This window comes from Hemitrygon akajei, chromosome 7 (genome assembly GCF_048418815.1).
Source record: "Hemitrygon akajei chromosome 7, sHemAka1.3, whole genome shotgun sequence".
Lineage (NCBI taxonomy): Eukaryota > Metazoa > Chordata > Chondrichthyes > Myliobatiformes > Dasyatidae > Hemitrygon > Hemitrygon akajei.
Genome location: NC_133130.1, coordinates 22,739,520 through 22,759,824, shown reverse-complemented (window position 1 = coordinate 22,759,824; position 20,305 = coordinate 22,739,520). Strand labels below are relative to the sequence as shown.

Below are 20,305 nucleotides of genomic sequence, written 5' to 3'. Positions count from 1 at the left end.
AGAGCAAAATTGTTGGAGAAGCTGAGTGCAATGAGCCTTAACAAGAACACAGATGCCAGTGAGCAGTTGAGTTAACAAAGCAGTTAACGGTTCAGTGGCCTTTAGATTGGAAAATGGGTAGAAGTATTGTATATGTGATGTAACAAAGCAAAAACAGATAGCCTTTGAGAAGTAGAATACAAGTCCAGCAATAATTTCAGTTCCTTTTTAAAAAGGGTCCAGGAAGCACATTTTCTCTTTAAAGCAGGAGTTCCAAACCATTTTTATGCCAGAGACACCTACCATTAACCGAGGGTTCAGTGGACCCCAAGTTGGGAACTCCTGCTTTAAAGCAATGAAAATCAGAAGCCCATCCACTGACCAAAATCAATGGATGGATGAAATTTTCAAAACTGATATTAACAAACTCATCCAGCCAGGACATTAAGAAAAGACAGGTGAATGAAATTGCTATAAAGTTCAGCCCTGATCTGAATAGCACTAGATATTCAAGGTGGTGTTGCGTCTACTTCCGTAGCGATTAATCAAGGATTACTTTCCCCAATATCATATTGTTAGAATTCTTACTTCATCTCTATTCCAGGTCTTCCTCTTTGTAGCAACCTGCTCTGCAGCTTCTAAAATCCGAGATCTGGTTTCACTCAGTCGACCATTCCCAGCTGCTGGTCTTATACTGGGCACAGGAGGGATTTTTCTGAAGTTCAAACTTTCATCAAAAACACGATCAACCAACTGATCAAGATTTAAAAAAGAAAATGAAAAAGGTTACTGCATCTCCTAGGTAATAATGGTATATGTGTCTGGATTATACCAGGTAATAGAATTTAGGGTACTTAAGCATCCAAAACTGATCCTTACAATTTAAAGGCAATGTAAATTTATACTGGGTTGATATTTTGCAGTAGAAAAGTCTGAAAGATTCCATATCTGCAATCATCTCTTCCCCTACTCCAACACTATGTCAGAAATCAAAGTTTTCTTGTTAAACAACCAAAGTACAAATTTTAGCTAATATTAAGAAAACATTTGGATCAATTTTCTTGTCCTTCAAACTTTTCAATTATCTTCAACAGCCAAACCTGCACTGATTATTCATTTAAGGTTATTTTGTGGTTATATTAACATATCACTTTTTACCAAAGTTATAAAAATTATCTTCAAATTATAAAATAATTTGAAATATGAATAATCCCATCATGGACTCATGGAGTAAGTGCAGTTATACTAACTTATAGAACAATATTTTACCTTGCCAGCTGACCCAATAACTGTTTAGCACAGGTTTCACTATTTTCAGGGAGTGAAATGCAAAATATACCAAGCATTTACATTTTATAAATGGTCATGTGCAGTATATTGTGATGCTTTATGATAGATAATCTGGGGGGAAAGATGCTTTAAATGGACCAAAATTTAAAAGAAATTCTCTCAATTTTTTAACCATCTGTGGGAAATAGTCAAAGGCCTAAGATTTGAGAGTGAGTAATGCAATTTTAGTCATACATGTAACTTTTTCCCCAACGTCACCATGTCCTGTTTATAATCATACTACTAAGCAGTAGCTGGTGAATGTAACATCATGAAATGATCACAACATTTACAGAAAAAGGTTTGCAGTTGACTGATTATCCAATGGCTGAACTACTAGTTTGCATATTGAGAGTGGGACAGAAAATAAGGCACTGCTATTCTAGGTTTAACCCAGATGAGTTTTATGTCCCTGAGGACAGCAGGAATTCCTGTACTTCAGTGATGACCGTCCCAGATGTAGTGAGCTATGTTTCAACAAGATTATGAGCAGTGAGTTGGAGGCTCTGTCAAAGTGAACTAGCTCTGGAACTGATTCTGTGTCTCAAACTTTAAGTAGGTTAAAACTCCTCATTGCACTGACAAGTTAACTTCTTTAGGCTGCCACCCAGTGCGAACAGCAGGCAGCACTGCTGACCCTGGACCTGCTCTTTTCAAAGCTGTGGCAGCATTACAAGTGTTCCTGAAAGCTGCTGAGATCACTCAAAGTAGTCTGACAAAGTGGCACCGGGTAAAACTGCTCCAGTTCATGTGCAGTGTTAAAAGTCTCTTTAAGATTTTGGAAGGAGGGCAGGTCTTCGAGATAGAGTTGGAAGATGTTCAACTACCCAGGTGCATGGTTTACGTAGATTTGTAGAAGATTTGTTTGATGCAGAGGTTAAGAGGTGAAGATGATCACCTGGTAATAGCACAAAGTTACCAAGGATAACTGTTGCTTGGTCAGTATTGTCTATGGTCATATTTCTTTCTAGCAACCAAGATAATCAAGAGTCAGCTGTAACACCTTTGGGGAATTCAGTCTCAGCTCTAAAGCTGTGGCATAAACCAAATGATAAATGATTATGAAATTACCAGCACACATGTCCCGGCATTTGTTTCTTGAACTGTATTCAGAGAAACCTAGCTGGAGAGCATGGCTTCAGATTAATATTTCAGACAAAAAATAGAGCTCAAATTTTGGCCTATGAATTTGTACTGTTTTTGTCAGAATGTAAGAGAATACAAAGGCAAATTCTAATAACAGTTTTTGCATTCTTTCACATAAGCAAAAAACCTCTCATTCAGCACCACAAATAAATCGATCAAAGAATAATACTCCAAATATTTGCCATCAGAAAGGAAATTGAGCAGCATGGAGATTAAAATTTGAAGCATTCAAAAATTTTACATATAAATAGATATACTATTTACAGTTCCATCGTAAAGCAAGGAATACTCCCATTGCTGAATGGGTATCTATAATTCATTAAGGTATTTTGAGAAATTTTCAATCTAAAAATGATTTAGGAAAATTATAGACCCAATTTAAATAATAAATACTACACAAGTGACATCAAGATTTTGCCAAAATGATGGCATTCTATTAGGAGTTAAATACTTATGAATGGCAAGATGAGTAGCTATGCTAGTTAATGATGGAAAAGACAAAACAGATGGATATAATGTTCAAATGTTAATGCAAAATACGATAAACACTTCAATTTTGCTATCAATTTTCCAACTTCTCACTTCAGCAACTATTGCAATTTAGTTTGAAAATTTTAATGTCAAACATCCATTACTCAAGCAAATAATGTTATTGTACATTTTTATATAAATTAACCAAATAGTCAGAAAAGTCAATTAGAATGAAATGTGTTTATAGTATATAGGATGGAATGCTAGAACAAAAAAGAAATAAAAAAGCAAGAACCTTAGGCATTCCTCCATGAAGGTCTCCTACCTCTTCCCTTGTGTCAATGGTTGAACCAGGGGTGGTGGCAGCAGTGCTTACTGTGGTACTAGGGGCTGTGCCCGACGAACTCACAGAATCAATCTCACCTGCCACGTCATGGATTTCACGTGCAAGGATGGCTAGATCCTTGGCCAGATCTTGACTGATCCTGATCATGAAAAAGAAATGCAGAGCAAATCCTGAAGTATTACCCATTATAATTCAACAGCAATGAACAGACGTTTCCTTAAATAATAAATCAGCTCAAACTTTAAGTGCTTCACAATTGACTGCAGAATGATCTTGGTCACCTCCCTTCCTCTCAAAGTAAAATTGTATATTCTAAATTGAACTACAAGAGAAACCTTTCCTCCAGATAAAGTACAAGTACAGCCCCATTTCTTGTTAAAATGCCAGTGAACTCATGTGACATTTTGTTATTCTATTAGAAGTGATCATGTACTGAAGGCACAGCATTTCATAATTTGAAAGAAATTTATCTTCCATTTACAATTAGTAACTTATCCCAGCAAGTTAAAAGACAAATTTAGTAATAGTGAAAAGCTTGGACCCATGCCAGTTTGACCTGAGGTGCACAAATTTTAAGTGAAACAACTTCTGTGTAGAGCTCAACACTTAAACAGCCATTTTTCAGATTGGCACACAATAATGGTAGGCAATTTCACTCACTTCCTGCAGAACAATGATACAGCTCATGTGGGCCCAAGCTATACCTGTTTTTTTTTTGTCGGGTATGTAAAATACGTCTCGTTTCAATCCTTTGTGCCCCACTCAGCTTTACCAGTATACTGATGACTGAATTGGAGCAGCTTGCTGCATTCATAAAGAACCCCAGCAAGTTTCATTACTTTCCTTGTCAGTTTCCAGCTCGCTCTTACCTTCATGTGATTCTGTTCCACATATCTTTATTATGAACCCCTCTTCTGATTATCCTGCATGCAATATATCATCCTTTTCAATTTTTGGACCCTTATATGAGATTCCATTATACATCTTCTAGTTCCACCCTCCCCCCACCACCATAACCACATCAGCATTTAAGGACCATTTTCCCTGTTCCCCTCCCCATTCTACCAATCATTCCTTCTCATGCAACCACAGGAGATGAAACATCTGCCCTTTTAGCTCTACTCCTCCAATGATTCAAGGCTCATAAAGCCCTGCTAGATAAAGCAATGATTCACTTAGCACTTCTTCCACTCTAGTTTGTTGCAAAAGGTGTCCATGATGCAGTCTTTTGTACATTGCGGAGTTACCAATCACTTTAACTGCTAACACCACTCCAATCTGATGGCTTTGTGCAATGTCATGTCGAGGCCCATCAGAAACCCAATGAATAGCATCTTATTTCTTGTCTGGAAGGTTGCACACTCCAACCTTCCAGATCCCATATTTAATTCAACAATTTTACTTTTTCTATATAGGTCAGATCTGCTGCAGGTTACTCATCTGTCATTTTAACTTAATTTTCATCTCCAATTAACGCTGCTCGATCTGCTGGACAGCACCCACATCTCTGCATTTCATTGCTTTTACATGTCTAGGCTTGTTTTTTGTTTTCTCCATCTCTAACTTCCTTCATTAACTGAACAGTGGGACGGCATCAACACCAGCTTATCACAACAGCAACTCTGCCCTCATTGTTAGTGAAATTTCCTTTATTCTATCTGTACCTACCACTCAACCCCACCCCACAGTGCAATTTAAAACTATCTTGTTTTCTCTCCTTCCCAACTCTGACAAAGTAGTTTTGACTTAAAATTTTGTCTGGTTCCCTTTCCAAAGATGCTGCGGGGCCTGCTGTTTGCTTTCAGCATTTAATGTTTTAATTGAGAAATTTCATCTTTATGTTATAGCAGAGATCTAAATGGTTCTTAAGGGGTTGGTGATAACTGTCCACAAATATGGCTAGGAATCATTTGAAAAGATTGGGAACTTTCACTGCAGCTACTGCAAACCAGCCACTGGAAAGAGCACTCAAATTCATCTTCAACGAGGACTACAGAGTTGTCATTCATTTTCAGGGGCTCAGGAACTCACAGAAGGTGGAGGAGGATGTAGTGACTGGATGGCTTAACATCTGGAGTAATGCTTCAAGTAGATGGTTGAAAGCACGGGGAAAAAATTAATGCCCTCAGAGCAGATGAAGACAAATTCTATCCACACTCACCTGGTGCTCCATGAAATTTAGCTTTGCCATTCTAACCTAGAGTTAATATGTGCACCACAGAAACATCTTTTACATCAGTTATTTAAATATAGCAGGGATATCACAGAGATACAGTACAAAACTTTCAAACAGTAGTAAGCAGAGAAACACTATCAGCAAATCCTGACTGATTGCTCGGGTAAGTGTAGAAAAGCCCAGCCATTTGGAAGAGAAGGCTGTGATGAAGGAATCATCCACCACAGAGAATACTACTGTAAGTGCAGCAGAGATTGATGAAGATTTTGGTTTCTTGCTTCTATCTTTGCTCAAATCTTACCATTCCTGCTCCAGCTTGATCATTTTCACTTGGAAGAGCCATTTTCAGGATGGAGCAGAAGACCAAGTACAGGGGGACCCCACGCACCCTTCATACAAACTCTTCTCCCTCCTGCTGTCTGGGAAAAGGCACCGAAGCATTCGGGCTCTCACGACCAAACTATGTAACAGTTTCTTCCCCCAGGCTATCAGACTCCTCAATACCCAGAGCCTGGACTGACACCTTACTGCCCTATTGTCTTGTTTATTGTTTATGGTAATGCCTGCACTGTTTTGTGCACTTTATGCAGTCCTAGGTAAGTCTGTAGTCTAGTGTTGTTTTTTACGTAGTTCAGTCTAGTTTTTGTATTGTGTCATGTAACACCATGGTCCTGAAAAAACATTGTCTCATTTTTACTATGTACTGTACCAGCAGTTATGGTCGAAATGACAATAAAAGTGACTTGACTTGATTACCAAAATTCCTCTATACCAGTGCTCAGTAGCTACTGGGAATATACAGTATCATTATATGACGTAAATTGCTCAATTTATATCACTTGAATAAAATAAAATTCCTCCATGATCTAGCTTAGCTGAGTAATGGCCCTGGTACTGAACGCAGAAAGAGGTCAGAACTGGAGAACTGAGATATGCTTTAGTTTCAAGGGACAAGATCCTATCTGAGTATGGTAGTGCAAGTCATCCATCTTCCTCGATGTAGGAAAGGAAAGTTAAGCAAATCTCTGCCGCATCATGGAACTATTTGTAAAAACCAATCCAATTCACTAATGGGTAAAGAAACATTTCATCCCTGCCCAGAATGGCCAAATTGTGGCTCTGGATCCATCGATTCCTGAGCTACCTTCTGTTACATATTTAGCCATTGATAACAGATGTCACCAATGTTCAACCCGTCCTCATAACCTGGCCCTCCCCAACATCTTAATCCTCTCTAGCAAACCACTCAAAGTTCATGGCATCAAATAGAAGTGCAGTATATTTGGCATATACTAGTTGGCATGTATATTTGGCATCAACTTTAATTGCTGTTCCCTTATGGGTGAATCATCTAAGGCTCAAATTATCAGTTACAGGCTACTAGAATAACTTTACTAGCATTCAATTTATTTTGAAGAGTTTATTTTATGAATAAACACCAAAGAATGAATTGAGATCTTTTCTTTCTTAAGTACTGATAAACTAACCAAAGTTGTAATATAGAGCAAGTTTACTAGAACTTGTAGGAGGATGCTGATCTAGTCAATCTCTGGAAGAAGCTAGCAACTGAATGTGGCGTTGATTGTAAGTAACGAAACTTCGTTTGCAATACATTCATTCTGCATCCCTGAGGGAAAAGAACTTTTAGATTTTGATATCTCCTGCATATAATCGGTAATGCACTAACCCACTGGATCTATTAAACATAAATTAGTCCACCTTGGGAATCTCTTAACAAATGGTCCCTTAAGTCAAATCTTCTACCTGAATTTATGATGAATCCCACACTTCTTGAATACTCATTACCCTGAGAGGGTGCAATTCACAAAGGGCACCATGATAGTTAAACACAGCATTCTGCACAACTTTAATCCATCTATTGCAAAAGTGGGCATATGATGAATTCTTTTTAGTTCCTTCAATTTTGCCATCTGCTTTACAGAGAAGAAAAATCAATATTGTCACATAACTGGAGTGTTTTACATGACAGTGTTTTACTGGTCAAATTTCTGCTTTAATAAACCACATGCTGAACTACAGAGCGAAGAAATTAGTGGAATTTTGAGATTCAGAATTCAGTTTTTAAAACTTTCTAAGATAAAAAAGAATCAGTGAAGAGCTCATGAAGCTTCCATTGTATAGTAATCTACTTTGTAATTAAGACTCTAATGTCCTTTAGGAAAGTAAACCGCCAATCTGCACCTCATCAGCTCGATAATGTCAGAGTGCTATCCCAACTTGGCTAATTATACTGTTCCATGTAAATTACAGTTACTGGTTCAAAGAGACCTATCACTACCCTTTTGGAAAAACCAGAGCATGAAATTGCTAGCTTTTTTAAAAATTGATGGTCACAACTTTACAAGAAAATAACAGAACTGTAATTGTGAAAAGCGCTTTCAAAAATTTATTTTAAAGGTATTCAGTGATGCATTGGGAAACAAAATTTTTCTTGGCCTAAGGTGGAGCCATACGAGAAGGAAAAAAAATCTAAACCAGATTACTAGTGGGTGATATTCACGTTAAAAAGCCTGACATAATCACTTACCACACCGCATCAAAGATAGAAAAAATTATAAGCAGTTAGAATACTCTGAAAGCTATGTTAAACATGTTGAGAAGTAAATCACATAAATAATGTACAACAATAAAATAACTTATGATTTAATAATCTATAAGTGTTGCACTTGTTTTTCTTGTTTTAATTTTGAACTGAGAATCTTAAAAGCACATGTAATTTTTTAAAACATAGCTTTCAAAGAGTGGAAGTGTTACATTGTTCAAGAAACAGATATATAGTTTTGAGTGAATATTTTCTCATAATTCAACTAATGTATGACCTGATTTCTTCCTCCAGATGCTGCCTAACCTGAGTATTTCCAGCATTTTTGCTTTATTCCTGATTCCAAGTATTGCAGGGTTTTCCTTTTATATGTTCATACAGCCTGTAAAAACACTGACTAATGTTAAAATAGATGGATTCAGATTTATCTTTAAGTTGTTAAGTAGATTTCATTGGAACAAGTTAACCATTCATCAGGCAACATTGTCCAGCTCGACCACCATAATTGCAATAGTCTGACACTTTGATGGAAAATTCTGGCAGCCAAGAGGATAACTATACCTACATTGCAATAGAAATATATTTTCTTGTTGTTTTAAGCAATTTACTATATAGTATCGAACATACTATATAAGTAACTATATTTGAAACTATATTTTATTGCCAAAATTTTCTTAATATTTGCAAAAATTAAATTAGGATCTTCTATGAAATGGACTTTAAATTTATATAATACATAATTTTGAAAATTTAACAGTAGGTCACAGATCTCATCATGTTACAAAATTGTGATGGATTATTTTAGCCTCCACTTGGTTCAGTGTGAAACCTCTAAGGCCAACAAGAAGTCTTGAAATGTAATCAATGACCTGTACACTGTTATCTGATCTTGTGGTTGTGGACATGCTTTAACTTGCATCAGGAAAAGGGTAGCACTGGCCAAGATTTAATCTTAATAGAAATGTCAGATCAAAGTCATGGTCTACTGCGATAGCTTTCACAACTCATTAGCTCACTCTAGCCAACATGTATCAAGTAGCTAATTAACTAAGGTAGAAAGATGAGATTATCCAATGAATTCCATACATAACTGCTCCCACTGATTAAAAAAAACTGTGGAACTTTAAAAAAAAAATCAAAGAATTGGGCATGATTAATTAATCATTCAAAAAATAAAACTGACCAAATATTTGCAGTCCAGATTAGAAGATTCCAATTTATGTTTACATCAACAGTTATTAACAAAATTAGAACATAGAACACCTACTTTGATATTGAAAGATACCTGGCAATTTCCTCACTGTGAGCTGTCCAGTCCCTTATGTAGTCATCCTGTTCCTTCATCTTATTTTTCAGGAGCATGTTGGTTGATTGCGTTACATTACTTTGCAGTTTAGCACTCCTCAGTGCAGTACTGGTTCGTAAACGGCTATGCTTGGGTGAACTACGATTTGACCCAAATTCATCTTCTGAGGTTGAAGCATAATCTGTAGGGAAGCGCCTCCATCTTGGACCTTGCAACAAGACTAGACATATAAGCAACAAGGACGCAATGGGTATACCAGTGTGTAGGAGGAAATAACAATTCAAAGATTACTGATAAATATTTTTCTATCCAGTTTAAAATCAGCAAGCTTTAAAATTACAAGATATTCTAAGAAGCTAACCCTCTATTTATTTGGATGTCATAACAAACAACATATGCACTTGTATTACATGTTATGGAGAAAAAGTGCACATTGAACACAAAATAAAACTTTCACATTTAAAAAAATTTCTATTTAAAGATATTAATTTTAAATAAATAAATGAACAGCTAATCTTCTTTAGTATAATATCATATATTGATTGCTTCTTCCAGCATCTAATAAATGAAAGATACATACAATAATTTAATGGCTTACCTGATGGGGAACCCGGACCCATTGCAGACACTTTGCCTTTTGAAGAATCAGGCATTCTTGAAATGCTATTAGCACGAAGTCTGGGGGGCACTTTGCTATCTACCAATGAGGTGCCACGCAAGTTGCTCCGAATGGAGGAGTCACCACTTCGACCAACACTACTCCGAGTTATTGTTGCTTCAGAGTCACTGCGAGCTGATATTGAACCTAGTCGGCTGCGGCGTGGTTGTGCAAGGAGATCTAACCTAGAGGGCGCTTTTCTGCCTGTGGGTGGCTTTGATGTAGTTGAGCTGGTTGTCGATACCTCAGACACCACTGAAACTTTGTCTGCATCAGCTAGTTCATTATCCGATACATCTCCAAGGCGTGCCCTGCGTAAAATAGATGCCCTGGTTGGCCGCGGTTTGGGTAGCGTGGTCGATTTGCCGGCTGAGCCGACTGCTGTAGTTTTTGTCTTGGATAATTTATTGCCCTCCAGTTTCGAATGCAGCAGCTCATCAGTGGATGTGAATGATGTCCGCCCTTGTGATCGACTGGAATAAGTCTCCTGATCTGAAGAAAGAAAATCAGAGATTGTAGACTGAGGTAAGCTTGAAGTTTGGTCATCATCAGTCAAGTCAAAAGAGGCCTGTCTTGCTCTTCCAGTGGGCTGTACTGATCTGCGTGGCTCTGTTCTAATACTGGGGTCTGAAGCACGACTTTTGGTTTTCCTGTCAACAAGTTTTTCTCTAGCATTGGTTGCAACAGCCCTAGACTGATCCTTAGGAGTTTTTGTGAAGCTTTTCTCCTTGTGAAGATTACTCAGAGTTCTCCGTTTTTGAAGAGATTTCTTTTCTGCATCTCCACTAACTAAGCTGATAGTACTTGCGGTGTCAACATCTGACTCAGGGGAAATGGAATCATCCCTGTGGTAGCTCGGAGTCTCTGCTTCACCATCCAGCTTGTTTTCATCCTTTAGCTTTGCCTCCAGGAAAGCCATCACTGCCTCAGTATCCTTCAACAATGCAGTAGTGCCACTGGTAGAGTCTGCCCCAATAGAATTACTCCTTTCTTGATTGCGTATGCTTTTATGTGCATCACCAGATGAACCAGACTGCTTGCTAATTCGAGGTATGAGTTCTAAGGGCACATTACCGCTTGGTTTCTCTATAGTGAAACTTCCCTGTCTGACCAAAGGTCTGGGAGAATCCTTTTTCTCTGCATCTGCTCCTTTAGAACTGTGCCCTCTGACAGGCTCTTCTGACTTCTTGTGTTTATCTTCACTTTGAACTTCTGTTTTGTCTGAAGCACTTGTGGCGACAGCTTGTTTGGATTCCCGCACGTGAGGCTTTTGGGATGTCACTTGTCTTGGTGATGCTTCTTTGCTTTTATCAGTTTGTAAAGGCTTACTAGCAGTCACTGTTTTAGAAGAACTCCGATGGTGCAAGTTTTCTTTGTAACCCTGTTGTTGAGTTTTAGGTGAAGATTGTCTTGCTGCTGATATCGCCCTGACAGCATCTGCTTTCGCTTTAATAGACTGTGTGGAGCTACTAGAATGAAACACCGCAGCTTCCTTGCCATTTGCATTTCCACCTTGAGTATCCCCAGCACTGCTAATTTTACCACTAGAGCTGTCGGCAGGCCAATTTGTATTAGTGTAATCCTTTGGTTTGTCTTTTTGGTGAGGTGGAGTTGTAGTTTCTTTCTCAGGGAGCTCAGTGTCTTGTTTTTCATCTATTCCCCGTCTGGGTTTTGCAAGACTTAAAGTGAGGGGATCTTTTGACCTTTGGCCTTCCAGCATTTTGTCCTCCATTGGAAGCTGTGGGAGTGTTCTCCTCTTTCTCTCGGCCATACAGGCTGAAGCTGTTTCTGATGTTGTCAACGCACTCTTCGCTGAAATACCAGATTCACTGATATCTGCATCTATGGCCAATAAACAACGTTACCTTGAATTGTTAGGAAGTGTCAAAGAACAACTTCAATTCACATTCCCCTCCAGGTATCAGAGGGCAACACAAGTTTATTTTGGGATGATATGATGATATGCATGTGCTGGAAAACCCCCAATAAAATAACAAAATACATTTTGGTACCTATTTAGCAGGAATGACATCTAAAATTTAATAATAGTGCAGTAAACACAAAAAATGTTACCAAATTAAGGTACACATCAACAAGTGGAAAAATTATGTGGCAAGTAGAAGATGGTTCTTTCAATCACTTGTACAGTAAAACTCACTGCACTGGTGATGATGGATGTCTATATTGTGAATGTCAATTTTCTCCTTAGTCTTTTCTTACTTTGCATATTTTCTACTTGATATTACATATATTAACTTTGGTCAAATTATTTCTACCAATAATACCACAAAATACAGCATAACAATTAAGCTGCTTTGTTTTATTCTAACGTTATCTCACCCACATTTTCTGGCTCCAAGCACAAATTTTCTCTTTTGTCCTTGAATAGTCCTGCATTCTCCATAGCTATCTCTTGTTGGCCATGAAGGAATTAAAATATGGAAGAAAACATCAAAGTCGAATGAGTCAAGTACAGTGGAAGTGAAGAAACCAACTGTCTTTGTTCTTTCCATATGGTTGAAGGAATGGAGGTGCCATTATGTGAAGCTGCTCTGTGACCTCTATTTTGTGAGCAGTCTTGTGAACTGGTTTTGTTCAGGAATAGCTGTATCTAAGTGCTTCAAAGTGGACACAATAATGCACCTGATAATCTGCTGAACTAGATAACATTTCCAAAAAGTTATTTGTGGAGTGTTCTTTGGTAGGATATGACATGTATATTTATGAATAGAGGAATCTGTGGCTTAACGGAATAAATCGAGCCTAGCAACTGGCCAGTCTGCTCTGATTCAGACAAGGGGACATTACTTACAATTGTCGCTTGCGAAAGGGCAATAAAATGGTGCTGGCTTGGACCAGAGCCAATGGGAAAATAGATAGATAGATAGATAGATAGATGCGTTCATGTTCAGCAACCAACAGCGGGGCAATATCAAAAATGATAAAATTTTGCGATGGAGAATAGAACTTTCCACCTACAATTATGATATCCTGTACCGGCCTGGCAGGCTCAATGTGTGTGTGGCACGGTGTGTGCGGTGTCACCTCGAGTACAGGGTTCATAGTTACCGTGGAATGTTCGGGGTAGTGGTCTGCTGCTCCGGCGGGCGCCAGGTCACGGACAGAGACCGTGTCCTCCCGCCCATCAGGCAAGACCACGTAGGCATACTGGGGATTAGCATGCAGGAGGTGAACCCTCTCGACCAGCGGGGAGTACTTATTACTCCTTGCATGTTTACGTAGCAGCACTGGCCCCGGGGACGTCAGCCAAACTGGTAGGGTGGTCCCAGTGACAGACTTCCTGGGAAAAGAGAATAGGCGTTCGTGAGGGGTGGCATTAGTGGACGTACACAACAGGGAGCGGATAGAGTGGAGAGCCTCAGGGAGGACCTCCTGCCATCGGGAGACTGGCAACCCTTTTGACTTAAGGGCTAAAAGTGTGGCCTTCCACACTGTGGCATTCTCCCTCTCCACCTGGCCATTCCCCCGGGGATTATAACTCGTGGTTCGACTAGTAGCAATGCCCCTAGCTAGCAGGAACCGGCGCAACTCGTCACTCATAAAGGAGGACCCTCTATCACTGTGGACATAGCAGGGATATCCGAACAGAGTGAAGAGCTGGCGCAGGGCTTTTATGACAGACGTGGTAGTAGTGTCGGGGCAGGGAATGGCAAAGGGGAATCGCGAGTACTCGTCAATAATACTGAGAAAATAGACATTGCGGTCGGTGGAGGGAAGGGGGCCCTTAAAGTCAACACTCAGTCGCTCAAAAGGGCGGGTGGCCTTGACAAGCTGCGCAGTGTCAGGACGGTAGAAGTGCGGTTTGCACTCAGCGCAGATCTGGCAGTCCCTGGTCATCGTCCTGATGTCCTCCAGGGAGTACGGCAGGTTCCGGGCTTTAATGAAATGGTAAAATCGGGTGACCCCCGGGTGGCAAAGTTGGGCATGAAGGGCATACAGCTGGTCGAGCTGGGCACTAGCACACGTTCCCCGGGATAGGGCTTCAGAGGATTCATTGAGCCTGCCAGGCCGGTACAGGATATCATAATTGTAGGTGGAGAGTTCTATTCTCCATCGCAAAATTTTATCATTTTTGATCTTGCCCCGCTGTTGGTTGCTGAACATGAACGCAACCGAGCGCTGGTCGGTCAGCAAGGTGAACCTTTTGCCGGCGAGATAGTGCCTCCAGTGCCTAATAGCTTCCACTATGGCCTGGGCTTCTTTCTCCACCGCGGAGTGCCGAAGTTCAGAGCCTTGAAGGGTACGAGAAAAAAACGCCACTGGTCTGCCTTCCTGATTGAGGGTAGCAGCCAGCGCGACGTAAGAGGCGTCACTCTCTACTTGGAAGGGAATGGTCTCGTCCACCGCATGCATCGTTGCTTTGGCAATGTCCCCTTTAATGCAGCTGAAGGCCGCGCGGGCCTCGGCAGAGAGGGGAAAAGTGGTAGACCTGACCAGGGGGCGGGCCTTGAGAGTGGTGGGAAGAGGGAGTTCTAACAGGGGGCGCATACGGTCGGGGTCAGGGCCAATGATCCCGTTCTCCACGACATACCCAAGGATAGCGAGTCGTGTGGTTCTGAACACACACTTGTCCTTGTTATAAGTGAGGTTCAAAGCTTCGGCCACTTGGAAAAATCGTTGGAGGTTGGCGTCGTGATCCGACCAGTCGCGACCACAGATGGTGATTTTATCTAGATAGGGAAATGTGGCCTTCAGTTTGTACTGGTCCACCATCCGGTCCATCTCCCTCTGGAAGACTGAGACCCCATTTGTGACACCAAATGGGACGCGCAGGAAGTGATAGAGCCTGCCACCCACCTCGAAGGCGGTGTAGGGGCGGTCCTCTGGGCGGATGGGGAGCTGGTGATAAGCGGATTTCAGATCTATTGTCGAGTACACCTTGTACTGAGCTATCTGGTTGACCATATCCGCGATGCGGGGTAGGGGGTACGCGTCAAGCTGCGTGAATCTATTGATGGTCTGGCTATAGTCCACAACCATCCTATTTATCCTATCTATCTATCTATCTAATAAAATGGTGCTGGCTTGGACCAGAGCCAATGGGAAAATGACACGAGATAGCCAGATAGGCCAAGACCAATAAGATTGAAACACAACATTTGAACTGATAAGGAATGTATTTCAGTCAGAGGATTTAAATACAAAGCAGTTCAAACTCTGAAGACTAACTATCGCAAGGAAGACCTCCCATGCCAGGGGCTGGGAGAAGGATCAATCGTATTGCTAATGGGAAATCCTCAATTTCAATGTCATAAATTGGAGAAGTAGTCTGAGTGAGTATTAGTGCAGAGGAAACAGCAGAATTAATGTTTTTAGTTGTTGACCCAGGGTCAACATAAATATGTTGGTGTTTTTGCGGAGACAATGAAGTGCAAGCTTTGACTAAGATTTGTGGAGTGAATTGCCTAACCTAGATCAGTTCATAATAGTCAACACTCCTGTTTTAAATCTAAGTACAAAATGCCTGGGATTCTCCTTAATCGTACTTGCCAAGGGTATATCAAGGCCTCTGTTGGTTTTCCTGATTATTTTTACATTCTTTGAGCGCTTTGCCGAATTTCATCATCATAAAGAAAAAACCATGTATAAAGTTTATCAAATCAACAAAATCTACAACATCTCTAGTGGAGTATGCTGATCCTGAATTCTGGTCAGCTGGCCTTTAAAAGACTCCACATGTCAGATGTGACTTACCCAATAACACCTGCTCCTAATCTACTCTTGCCAAACTTTGCTGTAATTAGCCTTCTCCCAATTTAGCACTCCCACCCCTACGCAAGTCCAGCACTATAATCATCCATGACTATCTGCAAACTTGAGTTATGATCACTATCCCCAGTAAAACTTTCATCAATTCAGAAGGCTGATGGATTGTTGACCTTTATTGTCAGAGTTATGAATATAAAAGAGAAATTTTGGTGCATCTTTATAAGATGGTGGTGATAACATTCTTTAAGAATTATCTACAATTAAGGAAGATGTACTTACACTGACTGTAACACCGTTGACTGCTGAATAAAATTAAGCTGAGCAGGTTGCACCCATAGAGAAGATTGACTTGTGATCTTATTTAAGCACCTGACATTGAGGGGGTGCATGTCAGGGGTTATTTCCCCTAGTCAGGGTATTTAGAACTAGTGGGGGCATAATTTCAGAGTAAGAGTTTACCCTGTTTCAGATGGAGGTGATAGAGAATTTTTTTTCTCTTGGAAGGTTGTGAATCTGTACCTCCATAGCTCACCAAGATAGAATTCCAATCAACATGTATATTCAAGGCAGAGATAGAACATTTATATTACAATGCATTAGAGAATTATATGGAAAACGTAAAAACATTATGAAAAGCCAAGACTAAATCAGTTAGGATCTCAGTGATCAGGGAGAAGGCTCAAGAGGACAACTCTTGCTTATATATAAAACATTTAAATGCTCTATGCAATAATACATATAAAACACAATTCTTCTCCTCTTCTAATTATGTTTTTCTAATTATGATGAATGATTACCTGGAAATTAAGAATATGAAAAAGCTATTTACCTGTAACTAACTTCACTAATCTCAATGTACTTAACTTTTAGATTAATAAACAAGCAAACTTTGAAAGAAAATTAATGAAAACTACCTTGATCTTGACCAACGGAAGTCGGTGCTGCCACGTCATTGGCAGCTAAATTTGCCCACTGTGACACCCACTTGGGAGAAGTCGGTGCAAAGGAGCCTTCAGGATGAATCTGGAAAAATAGACAAACATCAACTCTGATTGTTTTGCAATTGAGCAACAATTGAACTCCTGCAAATATTATCAGCAAAGTCTGAATCCAAAATAAATTAATCTAACAATCGATTAAAATTTAATTTTTTGCAATAATCATGCTTTAATAATTAGTACAAAACTTAATGAAATTTTGGACTTTTAAAGCTATGGTTACTAATGGCACGCGACTTTCCTCACACCACCACAGAAAGGAAAAAATCCTTTATTATCACCAAAGGAAGCAGTTAATTGACTGTCAGTACTCAGCTTCAAACAATTCTGAAATTATTTTATTTCTTTACTTTTCTCATTCTCTAACTGCATGAATTTCAGCAGGACATGGAGCTCCACAGGTTTAATGACCACCTTTGTTTTGTAATTTAACACAAAGTATACATTGCTTTTCCTCCAGGGTAGAATTGCCACTTCCTTCCATTATGAAGATCACTGAGAAAATAAAATTATTTCATGTATAGAAAAGGAAAAGGGCAAGTTGAAAAGATGGAGGGAGATAAAGAACGGAGAAAGGCCATGAACAATGGCAGTGAGAGGAAGATGAAGCCAGCCAGTGTTGTCAGAAAACTGAAGGCAATATCTAACAGAGGAAGGTGAACATGATTACTCTAGTAGCAACTTGGGCAGAATGAAGTCCTCAAACTACTGGCAAGACTGGAATTAACTCTCCAGTTAAGATGTTTACATTGTTCTTCTAGGCCTCATAGAGACATTAAAATTTTGTGCAGATTATTTCAAAATAGTGTTGTCTGCAGCTTGGCTTCACCATGTACCCAGCAGTCATATTGTGGTTGCTGGGTATGTGCATAAAAGTGCAATAATTTTATTCACTTTTGTTTAGAGATACAGGCCTTTTTGACCCAACAAGACCGTGCTACTCAAATACACCCACCTGACCAATTAACCTACTAACCAGTATGTCCTTGGAATGTGGGAGGAAAGTTATGTGATCATGGAGAGAACGTACAAGCTCCTTACAGACAGTGGCCGGAACAGAACCTGGGTCGCTAGGGTTGTAATGCATTATACTAACTGCCATGCTAGCGTACTGCCCCAGTGGTGTCTCGGCATTCCATGGTATTCTACTTTGACTTGCAAATAACCTTCTAAGCACAAGCTTGGCTAAGCTTGCCTTAGACTAGATCACATGCAGAGACAACATTTAAGTACTGGAATGTAATAACATACAACCTACATAATGATCAAATATGCCCAATGAACAGTCCATGATTAGATACCAATCTCACTCAAGATCAGCAATTCGAAAAGGTACATTCAAAAATGAGTAAAATGGTGTAGTCTGTTTCCTGGTATAGCAGTGATTCAATCACCTAATTTTGACACTAACCAGATATCCTGATGTTTTTGACCTAATTCTTTTAAAATTTCAGTTTATGGGCAAATTTGGAAAGTCCATTTTTAGGTGCACCAAAAAACTTAGTTCCAAATATTGACTAGCCTTAATAAGACTGAGCAATCTCCCCTTTAACAATTAAGAGCAAATAAGTCTCACACCTTCAGGTGGACAGGAAGATGTTCTTGATGAGGGATGCAGGAGATAGAAATACAAAGGTAGTACAGTTCAATGTGTGGCTAAAGAGAAACATAGAAAATAGGTGCAGGAGAAGGCCATTTGGCCCTTCGAGCCTGCACCACCATTCAGTATGATCATGGCTGATCATCCAACTCAGAACCCTGTACCTGCTTTCTCTCCATACCCCCGATCCCTTTACCCACAAGGGCCACATCTAACTTCCTCTTAAATATAGCCAATGAACCGGCCTCAATTGTTTCCTGTGGCAGAGAATTCCACAGATTCACCACTCTCTGTGTGAAGAAGTTTTTCCTCATCTCGGTCCTAAAAGGCTTCCCCTTTATCCTTAAACTGTGACCCCCTCGTTCTGAACTTCCCCAACATCGGAAACAATCTTCCTGCATCTAGTCTGTCCAATCCCTTTAGAATTTTATACGTTTCAATAAGATCCCCCCTCAATCTTCTAAATTCCAGTGAGTATAAGCCTAGTCGATCCAGTCTTTCTTCATATGAAAGTCCTGCCATCCCAGGAATCAATCTGGTGAACCTTCTTTGTACTCCCTCTATGGTAAGAATGTCTTTCCTCAGATTAGGGGCCCAAAACTGCACACAATACTCTAGGTGCGGTCTCACCAAGGCCTTGTACAACTGCAGTAGAACCTCCCTGCTCCTGTACTCAAATCCTTTTGCTATGAATGCCAACATACCACTTGCCTTTTTCACCGCCTGCTGTACCTGCATGCCCACCTTCAATGACTGGTGTACAATGACACCCAGGTCTCGTTGCACCTCCCCTTTTCCTAATCGGCCACCTTTCAGATAATAATCTGTTTTCCTGTTCTTGCAACCAAAGTGGATAACCTCACATTTATCCACATTAAATTGCATCTGCCATGAATTTGCCCACTCACCTAACCTATCCAAGTCACCCTGCATCCTCTTAGCATCCTCCTCACAGCTAACACCGCTGCCCAGCTTTGTGCCTTCCGCAAACTTGGAGATGCTGCATTTAATTCCCTCGTCTAAATCATTAATATATATTGTAAACAACTGGGGTCCCAGCACCGAGCCTTGCGGTACCCCACTAGTCACTGCCTGCCATTGTGAAAAGATCCCATTTACTCACACTCTTTGCTTCCTGTCTGCCAACCAATTCTCTATCCACATCAATACCATACCCCCAATACCGTGTGCTTTAAGTTTGCACACTAATCTCCTGTCTGGGACCTTGTCAAAAGCCTTTTGAAAATCTAAATATACCACATCCACTGGCTCTCCCCTATCCACTCTACTAGTTACATTTCAAAAATTCTATAAGATTCGTCAGACATGATTTTCCTTTCACAAATCCATGCTGACTTTGTCCAATGATTTTATCTCTTTCCAAATGTGCTGTTATCACATCTTTGATAACCGACTCTAGCATTTTCCCCACCACCAATGTCAGACTCACCGGTCTATATTTCCCCGGTTTTTCTCTCCCTCCTTTTTTAAAAAGTGGGGTTACATTAGCCACCCTCCAATCCTCAGGAACTAATCCAGAATCTAAGGAGTTTTGAAAAATTATCACTAATGCATCCACTATTTCTTGGGCTACTTCCTTAAGCACTCTGGGATGCAGACCATCTGGCCCTGGGGATTCATCTGCCTTTAATCCCTTCAATTTACCTAACACCACTTCCCTACTAACATGTATTTCCCTCAGTTCCTCCATCTCACTAGACCCTCGGTCCCCTACTATTTCCGGAAGATTATTTATGTCCTCCTTAATGAAGACAGAACCAAAGTAGTTATTCAATTGGTCTGCCATGTCCTTGTTCCCTATGATCAATAAACCTGTTTCTGACTGTAAGGGACCTACATTTGTCTTGACCAATCTTTTTCTTTTCACGTATCTATAAAAGCTTTTACAGTCAGTTTTTATGTTCCCTGCCAGCTTTCTCTCATAATCTTTTTTCCCTTTCCTAATTAAGCCCTTTGTCCTCCTCTGCTGGTCTCTGAATTTC

At 40.1% G+C, this 20,305-nt stretch overlaps 1 protein-coding gene across 8 annotated transcripts in view; it reads right to left on the bottom strand.

Annotated features, from left to right (window-relative positions):
* cep170aa (centrosomal protein 170Aa) overlaps positions 1-20,305 on the bottom strand; it is a 187,209-nt gene that overhangs the window by 48,113 nt on the left and 118,791 nt on the right. For 3 of the 8 annotated variants that reach the window (XM_073050490.1, XM_073050491.1, XM_073050494.1), the window contains 5 exons: positions 16,619-16,727; positions 9,915-11,816; positions 9,296-9,536; positions 3,221-3,410; positions 568-732 (listed from right to left, as the gene is read on the bottom strand). In XM_073050490.1, the coding sequence (XP_072906591.1) occupies positions 568-732; positions 3,221-3,410; positions 9,296-9,536; positions 9,915-11,816; positions 16,619-16,727 (2,607 nt within the window). The remainder of the gene's footprint in view (positions 1-567; positions 733-3,220; positions 3,411-9,295; positions 9,537-9,914; positions 11,817-16,618; positions 16,728-20,305) is intronic. The other 5 variants (XM_073050493.1, XM_073050498.1, XM_073050492.1 and 2 more) reach the window with 3 other exon arrangements.